General features: G+C 17.6%; 1 protein-coding gene across 1 annotated transcript; it reads left to right on the forward strand.

Annotated features, from left to right (window-relative positions):
* Positions 1–6723: 6723 nt before the first annotated feature.
* On the forward strand, positions 6724–6882 carry P175DRAFT_0442543 (uncharacterized protein; the record flags this gene model as incomplete). The annotated part of the gene is made up of 1 exon (XM_040894126.1): positions 6724–6882. A coding segment is annotated over one exon (159 nt), but the record flags the coding sequence as incomplete, so codon positions are not given.
* Positions 6883–11766: the final 4884 nt, after the last annotated feature.

Here is an 11766-nt window from a genome sequence, read left to right on the forward strand (position 1 = left end):
ATTAAAGTCCTAGTATTATTCTAGAGATTTATTAATAAGGCCTTATATAATTATCTAGATAATATTTTAATTTATAGCTAAATTTATATTAAATATATTTATTATATTTAATAAGTATTGGAATATCTATAAGTAGTAAAACTTTATATTAAATTTAGTAAATATAAATTCTTTATATGCAAGATAAAGTTTCTAGAACTAATTATAAGTAGAGATAACTTTTAAATAAACTTTAATAAGGTAAAAATAATTATTAAGTAGGAAATACTAACCTACTTAACTAATATTTAAACTTTTATTAACTTTAGGAATTTTTACTACTAATTTATTTATAATTTTTTAAAAATTATTAAATTACTAGTTAATTTAATTAAGAAAAATATTAACTTTAATTAAATACTTATTTATTAAGAAATATTTAAATAATTAAAAGCTACTTTTATAAATATCTTAATATTAAAATCTTTTAACTAGTTAAAAAATATAATTCTAGAAATTAATATCTCTAATTATATATTTACTAGAATATTATTATAATATAATAATAAAAATATATTATATTTTATTATATTCTTTTCTAAAAAATATTCTATAATAAAATATAATTATAAGATTTATAATAAAGAATTACTAGCTATTATTTATTATTTTAAAAAATAATATTCTAAATTAAAAGAAACTTTATTACTTATAAAGATTATTATAAATTACTAGAATCTAGAGTATTTTATATTAATTAAGTTACTAAATTATTAATAAGCCTGCTAGTCTAAATTTCTATTAAGATTTAACTTCTAAATATATTACTATTCTAGGAAATTAGGTATTAAGCCTAATATACTAACTAGGAAGTTAAAGGATCTATTTAAAAAAAGGAATAAATAACTTTTTTACTAGAATTAGACTATCCTAAAATTTAAAAACCTACTATTTAAAACTATTACTAATTTAAGACTAAATATTAATAATTAATATTAAATATACTTTACTAAATAACTTATTACTAATAAATTAATCTCCCTATTACTAATACTATAATTACTATTTAATAAAACTTACCCCTAAAATAAAAAGCTCTAGTCTATTTTAAATATCCTAAAGAATAGTTTATTAAGATATCTTAATATTATACTAGCTAACTATAAATATACTAGATTATATTTAAAATATTAAGATTAACTTTATATACCTAATTATAATAAAATAAAAATTAAAATACTAAGATTTTATTATAAAAATCTTATTATTAAATATTCTAGAAAAACTAAAATATATAAACTAATATTATATAAATATTTCTAGCTTAAGATTTATAAATATATTAATTAATAAATTTAGAATTATTATCTCTACTATTAAATTACTTCTTTTTAAGAAATAAAATAAGAAGTACTAAAATCTTTATTAATTTTTAAATATACTTAATAGAATATAAATATAAACTTTATTATATATTTACTACTAAATAATAATTATAATACTATCTTAATTATAATTAATTATTTAATAAAGATAAAGTACTTCCTTCCTTATACTAGAATAATTAATACTAAAGAAGTAGTTAATCTATATTTTAAATATATTTAAAAATTTTATAATATTCTTAAAATAATTATATTAAATTATAGAGTCTAGTTTATTATTATTTTTTAAAAATACTTAATATTTTATTTAAAAATTTATAATCTATTATTTATTATTTATTATTTTAAGATTAATAATTAAATTAAGTATATTAATATTATCTTAAAATAATATTTATAAGTATATATATTATATTTATAAGATAATTAATCTAAATAATTATTTATAGCTAAATTTATTACTAATTTTATTTATTCTAAGTCTATAAGAGTATTATTATTTATAGCTAATTATAAATTCTATCTAATATTAGGATTTAAGCTAAACTACTTTACTATCTATTTTAATAAGAAAAATATTAAGAAATTTGTTAATATTATATATAAGATTTATAAATTTATTTATATTAAAATCTTATTTACTTAAACTTACTATAAGATATAAGTTAATTATTAAAGATAATCTATATATTATTATACTATAGAATAAGAAGTCTAGTTAAATATTTATAATATTTAAATATTTTATTTATAAAAAAAATTAAATTAAAAAAATTTTAAATTATATTATATTAAGAAGATTATTAATCTATATATTTATAAATTTAAATTATTTAAAAGTATAAAAATCTATTTTATATTTAATATATTTTTACTCTATCCTATTATTAATAACTCTCTACCTAGTTAATATCCTAATCTACTACTACTTATTAAAGTTAAAGAATTAGAAGAATAAGAAGTTAAAGAAGTCTTTAATTCTTAATAAGTTTATTAAGATTATAGTAAATCTAAGCTATAATATATTATTAAATAAATTAAATATAATAAACTAACTAAAGAGCCTATTAAATATCTAGAGAATATTTACTAATTAATAAATAATTATTACTTCTATTATCTTAAAAAGCCCTAGCTACTTCCTCCCTAGGTCTTGATAGAGCTTGATCCTAAGGAGGGGAGTACTATTATAGTATAAAACTATAATATCTATTTACTAGGATTCTACCTAGTGTCACGGCGCGAAGCTGTAGTACCTATCTAGTTAGATTCTACCTTGACTGTCCACCCTTATTCCTGTATTTAAGCCACATTATCCTTAATCCTATTATAGCTCTTTGAGCTATGTCCTATTTATTACCTAATACCTATTATTTTACTATTCTATCTAGTTAGCTCCTAGTTAATAAATATCTAAATCTAACTCTACTCCCTAATATTATATAGCTCCTCTTTACTAGGAGTTAATTACTATTATTATGCCTGTCTTACTATCTATATTACCTAAAGGTATAGAAACCCTCCTATATAATACTTCTAATAAATTAAAATAGTATATTACTAAAATATACTAGTTCTCTACTACTATTATAGAAGAATTTTATAAATTATTTACTTTATACTCTACTATTACTAACCTTCTTAACTATATTTAATAGAAAGATAGTATAATTAAGTATTAGAAGATATAAGCTAAAGAAATCTAATAAAAGTTATTTAAAGTACTTACTTAAAATAATATACTTTTTTAATTATTATCTCTTTCTAAAAGAAATACTAATATTACTATCCTTTTTACTACTATTATTATTCTTATTATATTTATTCTTATTACCTAAACCTCTAAATAACTTTTTAATTCTAATAAGTTTAATAACTAATAAAGTAATCTAAGATACTTTACTTTTTAAATCTACTAGAAGATAACTATAAACCTTAACTATTTTTTAACCCTAAATAATAAAATAGCTTATATAACTAGTTATCTTAAAGGAATCTTATATACCTAAATCTTACTATATATCTAAAATAGAATCTATAAATTAAGTAATTATATTAAAATTTTAGAAATCTTAGAGAAAACTTTTAAAAACCTAAATCTAGAAGTTAATACTTATATTAATTTATTTTATTTCTAATAAATTTATTATAAGTTTAGTATCTTTTTTATTAAATTTTAATACCTTATATTAGAAAAGAATATAAATAAAGATATCTTACCTATAATTCTAGAATAAGCTATTAATTAAGAACTTTAAGAAATATTAATATACTCTAAAGCCCTATTATAATATTATAACTTTACTAATTATCTATAAAATCTAAAAAATTATTACTATTATTATATAAGTATTATCCTACCCCTATTTATAAGAAATTTCTAGCCTTCTTAATCTATCTTAAAGCTAACTTCTGCTGCCTAAATTCCTGTAGTCCCTGTTAATCTTATTATTATTATTACTCCTACTAAAGACCTAATAGACCTGTCTACTATCTATTACCTTAATTACTAAATCTAATGCCTGTATTACTGCTGTAGTAGCACTAACTATCTAGTAGGTAGCTACTTACACCCTAATTAAAGACTAACTAGCTATATCTTTATATCTACTACTAAACTAGACCTGTACCTCCTATTAACTAGAATCCTGCCTACCAAATATCTTATATTCCCTAAATTAGAAAATAAAGTATTCCTAACCTAAATTATAATTAGGGATACTCCTAGCGCTCTCTCTACTTATTAAAGGCTGCAATAGCTAGAATAATAGTAGAGAAGGAAAGTTATTAATCTAAACTAATAATCCTATTTATTAACCTAAAAATCCCTAATAAGATTCTACTAATCTTTACTATAATTAATTTTAGAGCTAAAGGTAAATATTTTATAGACTATAATTAAATTATAAATAATTAATTAGAAATATTATTATTAAAGAACCCTATCTTATTAAGAGGATTTAATAATACTCTAGTAGAATCTAGTAATATTATTTATTTTATTTATTTAACCTAAAAAATCTATAATTATATTAAAAAGGATACTACTTTTCTTATAATCTAACTTATATACTTTCCTATTATTCTTAGCTTATCTTAATTAAAGACTTATAACCTCTAAATTAGATTTACTAATTATATTATTCTATTTAAAAATTCCTATTATAGAAAGTACTATAATATACCTTTAAAATTTATAAAGATTTTAATATTATATAATATATTACTAAAAACTTCTTCTTAATACTTTAACTCCTGCTCTAAATCTCTAAAGAACTAAGATATTACTAGAGTTTTAATTACTACCTATATTATATATACCTGCTATAGATACTAGATATTTACTACTATTATTACTAATATTAAAGCTACTCTAAACCCTATTATTATTACTAAATCTAAACTATAAGAGTAACTACTCCCTAAATTTACTAAATTTTATAATATATTCTTATTAAAGAAGGCTAAGTACCTGCTACTTTACTAACCTAATAATTATAAGATTAAACTACTACCTAGAAAAATTCTATCTTTTAGGAACTTATATAATATATCCTAAGATAAATTAAAAGTTTTAAAGAAATAAATTAAAAAAAATTTAAAAAAAGGTTTTATTTACTCTAGTTCCTTTTCTATTATATTCCCTATTTTATTTATAAAGAAACCTAGAGGAGGCTTATAATTCTATATAAATTATTAAGCCCTAAATATAATTACTATAAAAGATTATTACCTACTACTACTAATAAAAGAGATACTAAATAACCTAAAAGAGATAAGATATTTCTTAAAAATTAATATTATCTCTACTTTTAATAATCTATAGATTAAGAAAGGATAAGAATACCTTACTACCTTTTAAACTTAATTAAGCCTATTTAAATCCTTAATAATATTATTTAGGCTTACTAGAGCCCTAGTATTATTCTAGAGATTTATTAATAAAGCTTTATATAATTATTTAAATATCTTTTATATTATATATCTAGATAATATTCTAATTTATAGCTAAACCTGTATTAAATATATCTATTATATTTAATAAGTATTAAAATACTTATAAGTAATAAAACTTTATACTAAATTTAGTAAATATAAATTCTTTATATATAAGATAAAGTTTCTAGAATTAATTATAAATAAAAATAGCTTTTAAATAAATCCTAATAAAATAAAAATAATTATTAAATAAGAAATATTAACTTATTTAATTAATATTTAAGCCTTTATTAACTTTAGGAACTTTTACTACTAATTTATCTATAACTTTTTAAAAATTATTAGACTATTAATTAACCTAATTAAAAAAAATATTAATTTTAACTAGATACCTATTTACTAAGAAATATTTAAATAACTAAAAACTATTTTTATAAATACCCTAATACTAAAATCTTTTAACTAGTTAAAAAATATAATTCTAGAAATTAATATCTCTAATTATATATTTACTAGAGTATTATTATAATATAATAATAAAGATATATTATACTCTATTATATTTTTCTCTAAAAAATATTTTATAATAAAATATAATTATAAGATTTATAATAAAGAACTATTAACTATTATTTATTATTTTAAAGAATAATATCCTAAACTAAAAGAGACTTTATTACCTATAAAAGTTATTATAGATTACTAGAACCTAGAGTATTTTATATTAACTAAATTACTAAACTATTAATAAGCCTACTAGTCTAAATTTCTATTAAGATTTAACTTCTAAATATATTATTACTCTAGAAAGTTAAATACTAAGCCTAATATATTAACTAGGAGGTTAGAGAACCTACCTAAAGAGAGGAATAAATAATTTCTTTACTAGAATTAAATTATTCTAAAATCTAAAAACTTGCTGCCTGAGACTACTATTAATCTAAAACTAAATATTAATAGTTAATACTAAGTATACTTTATTAAATAATCTATTACTAATAAATTAATCTCCTTGCTACCAATACTATAACTACTATTTAATAAAGCTTATCTATAAGATAAGAAGCTCTAGTCTATTCTAAATATTCTAAAGGATAGTTTATTAAGATACCTTAATATTATACTAACTAATTATAGATATACTAGTCTATATTTAAGATATTAAAACTAACTTTACATGCTTAATTATAATAAAATAAAAGCTAAAATACTAAGATTCTATTATAAAAATCCTGTTACTAGATATTTTAAAAAAACTAAAATATATAAATTAATATTATATAAATATTTCTAGCCTAGGATTTATAAATATATTAATTAATAAGTTTAGAACTATTATTTCTATTACTAAATTATCCCTTCCTAAAAAGTAAAGTAAGAAGTATTAAGGCCTCTACTAATTCTTAAACATGCTTAGTAAGATATAAGTATAGACTTTATTATATACTTATTATTAAGTAATAGCTATAATATTATCCTAGTTATAATTAATTATCTAATAAAGATAAAGTACTTCCTTCCCTATATTAGGATAATTAATACTAAAGAGGTAGCTAATCTATACTTTAAATATATTTAGAAACTCTATAGTATCCCTAAAATAATTATATTAGATTATAAAGTCTAGTTTATTACTACCTTCTAGAAATACCTAATATCCTGCCTAAAAATCTATAACCTACTATCTATTACTTATTATCTTAAGATTAATAGCTAAACTAAATATACTAATACTATCTTAGGATAATACTTGTAAGTATATATATTATATCTATAAGATAATTAGTTTAAATAGCTATTAATAACTAAATTTACTACTAATTCTATCTATTCCAAGTTTATAAGAGTATTATTATTTATAGCTAACTATAAATTTTACCTAATATTAGGGTTTAAACTAAGCTATCTTACTATCTACCTTACTAAGAAAGATACTAAGAAGTTTACTAATATTATATATAAAATTTATAAGTTTATTTATATTAAAATCTTATTTATTCAAGTCTATTATAAAATATAAGCTAATTACTAAAGATAACCTATATATTATTATATTATAGGGCAAGAAATCTAGCTAGATACCTATAATATCTAAATACTCTACTTATAGAAGAAATTAGATTAAAAGAATTTTAGACTATACTATATTAAGAGGATTATTAGCCTGTATACTTATAAACTTAAATTACTTAAAAATATAAGAATCTATCTTATATTTAATATATTTTTATTCTATCCTATTACTAATAACCCTTTACCTAATTAATATCTTAATCTACTACTACCTATTAAAGTAGAAGAATTAGAAGAATAGGAAGTTAAGAAAGTCCTTAATTCTTAATAGGTTTATTAAGGTTATAGTAAACTTAAGCTATAATATATTATTAAATAGATTAGATATAATAAGCTAATTAAAGAGCCTGTTAAGTATCTAAAGAATACTTACTAACTAGTAAATAATTACTACCTTTATTATTTTAAGAAACTCTAGCTAATTCCTCCCTAGTCTTAATAGAGCTTAACCCTAAAGAGGGGGGTACTATTACAGCGCGAAGCTATAGTACCTATCTAATTAGATTCTACCTTAACTATCTACCCTTATTCCTATATTTAAGCCATATTGCCCTTAATCCTATTATAGCTCTTTGAGCTATATCCTGTCTATTACCTGACACTTACTGTTCTGCTATTCTGTCTGGTTAGCTCCTAGTCAATGAATATCTGAATCCGACTCTGCCCCCTGACACCTAGACTATCTACCTCTATTCCTATATTTAAGCTATATTATTCCTAATCTTGTTATAGCTCTTCAAGCTACATCCTGTCTATTACCTGATACCTACTGTTCTGTTATTCTGTCTGGTTAGCTCCTAGTTAATAAATATCTGATTCTGACTCTGCACCCTGACAATATGCCCTTCTTACTAAAATTATAGTAACTAATATAATAAAAATACCTATACTTATTTTTACTAGCCCTTTTTTTATTATTTATTTTAGTAAGAAACTCTTTAATCTATAAGAGTTTAATAAAATTTATTCTAATTTTTACTACTTTATATAATAAATCTATAATAAGATAGATATTAATCTAGACTATTTTCTAGTTACTAAAGCCTAACTAATTTATATAGTAGGATATCTAACTAGAAAGGCTTATAAATTAATCCTACCTAAGATAAGATTTAATATTCTCTAGTTTCTAGACTATCCTAACCTACTTAATTACCTAGAAATAGTATTTAGAGACCCTAATTAAGTTTAAAATATTTAGAGCTATTTCTATAGCTAGAAATAAAGAAATTTAGACTTTAGTACTTATTTTATAAAATTTTAGTATCTTACTTTAGAAAGAAAAATATTTAATAACTTCTTAATATTCTTTCTAGCCTAGAATATCTTAATTAAATTTTAAAATATATTATTTTATAACCCTACTTTATTTTAAGATTTCTAAAAATATATTAACTACCTCTAGTTACTAGAAAATTATTATTATTAATACTAGCTATAAGTATCTTATTCTTATTTAATATCTAGCTCCTACTATTCTAATTTTATAATATTAAAAAATCTCTCTAGTTTTATTTTATCTAATTATCTAGTTATCTTTTCTATATCTAGAAAAAATTTAGATATTATAAATCTATTTTATACTTATTATATATTATATTCCCTTAAGAAAGAATAATATAAGTATAAAAAATATTTTTACTATAAAAATAAAATATACTATATAAAGAACTACTTCTTATCTAATTAATATTTTATATAAATCTAAAAGTAAACTAATATACTAGTATATTATTCTAGCCTAATTCTTATTATAGTATTGCCTACTCCTTATATTATAGTTTAGAATAATTACTTTACTACTCTAGAAAAATCTAATTAATTATACTTATTTAATATCCCACCTAACTTAGAAAATAAAGTCTATCTAATTATAATTATTATCTAGTACTAGAATATATATAGAAACCCTTATTACTAGATATATTACTCTACCTATCTTATATTATTACTAAATTAACTAACTCCTTTAATTCCTATTATATACATGCTAATCTAATAATATAGTAGGTATAATTATACTAAGAAAATCTAAAAATACTAACTTATATTATAATTAATTTTAGAGTTAAAGAAGTTAGCTTTATAAATTATTAATAAATAAAAATATATAGATTAAAGATTATTTTACTCTCTTATTTAATATTCTTATCTAGCTTTTATAGCAAGAAAATAAAAGAAAGTATAATAACTTATTATATAGAGATTAACTTATTATTAAATAATTATTATAATTAGAAATTTATTTTCTATATTACTTATTTTTTCTATTACTTAATTATCTTAGGACTAGCCTAGCTTATTATATATAATTTAAAGATATATTTCTCTAACTAAATAATTATATTTAATAACTAATATTACTATAAATATTATAATATATTTTTTAAATTTATAAGGATAAAAGTTCTAATAAATATTTTTTAAAAGAACTAACTTAAGTAATTAAATTAATAAAAAAAATTATTAGAGTTAAAATTTTCTATACTTATTAAAATATATTAAATATCCTTAAGAATATTAGCTATATATACTTATTATCTAGTATAAAAATTATACTAAATTTTATTAAATAAAGTTAATAAAGAGCTAAAATATAGAGATACTATTACTTATACTTTCTTTAGAATTATAAGAATTTTAAGATATATTTAATTTTTAAGAAGTAGAGAAGCTACTATTATACTAATTATATAATTATAATATTAAGATTTAAGAAGAAAAATAGCCCTTATTTAATAAATTATATCTAATATTATAAGTATAATTAATTATTCTAAAGGAATAGTTAGAAAAGAATCTAAAGAAAGATTTTATATATTTTAGTTTATTTCTAGCTATCTCTCTAATCTTATTTATTAATAAACCTAGAGATAGCTTCTATCTATATATAGATTATTAAGAACTAAATATTATATTAATTAAGGATTATTATTTATTACCTCTAATTAAAGAAAATCTAAATAACTTATAAGGAATATAGTACTTTTCTAAAATTAATTTAATAATTATCTTTAATAATATTTATATTAAAAAAAGGTTAAAGTACCTAATTACTTTTTAAACTTATTTTAAGCTATATAAGTCTCTAGTTATATTATTTAATTTAACTAGTATCCTAGCTATCTTCTAATATTTTATAAATAATATCTTATAATAATATATAAATATATTTTATAATATATTTTTAAATAATATTTTAATTTATAATTATATAAAAAAAATATACTAAATATTTAAAATAAATATTATAAATTTTATAAGATAATAACTTATATATAAAAATATTTAAGTATAAATTTTATTAGCTAGAAATTAAATTTTTAAATATTATTATTAGAAAGAAAGGTATCTATATAAATCTTAAGAAGATTAAGACTATAATAAATTAAAAATTACTTAAAATAGTTACTAATATTAAGAATTTTATAAAATTTATTAGATTTTATTAATACTTTATTAAATAATTCTTATAGATTTTTATATTTATTACTACTTTAGAGAAGAAAAAAATCCTATTTTTATAAATTCTAACTTATTAAACTACTTTTAAAATACTAAAAATAGAATTTATTAAGGAACTAATATTAAGATTTTTTAATTAAAATTAACTAGCTATTTTAGAAATTAATATCTTAAATTTTATATTTACTAGAGTACTATTATAATATAATAATAATAAAATTCTATATTTAGTAGGATTTTATTTAAAGAAAATAACTTTAATTAAGTATAATTATAAGATATATAATAAGGAATTACTAGTAATTATTTATTATTTAAAAAAATAAACACTAGAATTAAAAAAATACTAGTATTTAATTAAGATTATAATTAATTATAAAAATCTAAAATATTTTATATTAATTAAAATATTAAATTAAAAATAAATCTAATAATTTAAATTTATATCTTACTTTAATTTTATAATTAATTATTACCTAGGTAAGTATAAGATAAAACTAGATAATTTAATTAGAAAATTATAAGATCTCTCTAAAAAGGGGAATAAATACTTACTATACTAGTAATAATTAACTAGTTAATAAAGTTTTAATACTATATTTTTTATAATAATATCTATAATATTAAGGGAGCTACCTACTTATTCTAAAACTATATTTAGAGATTTTATAAATTTCTTAAATTTATTATATTTAATTAAGAATCTTAATTTATATTAGTATTCTAGATATATCTAAATTATATTTTAAAGATAAGATTATTTCTATCTATTATTTATTATTTTAAGATTAATAGATAAATTAAATATATAAATATTATTTTAGAATAATATTTATAAATTTATATTAATTATTTATAAAATAATTAAGTTAAATAACTACTTATAATAAAATTTATTACTAATAATATTAATTTTAAAATTATT

The sequence above is a fragment of the Aspergillus ochraceoroseus genome (genome assembly GCF_002846915.1).
Source record: "Aspergillus ochraceoroseus IBT 24754 chromosome Unknown P175scaffold_7, whole genome shotgun sequence".
Taxonomy (NCBI): Eukaryota; Fungi; Ascomycota; class Eurotiomycetes; order Eurotiales; family Aspergillaceae; genus Aspergillus; species Aspergillus ochraceoroseus.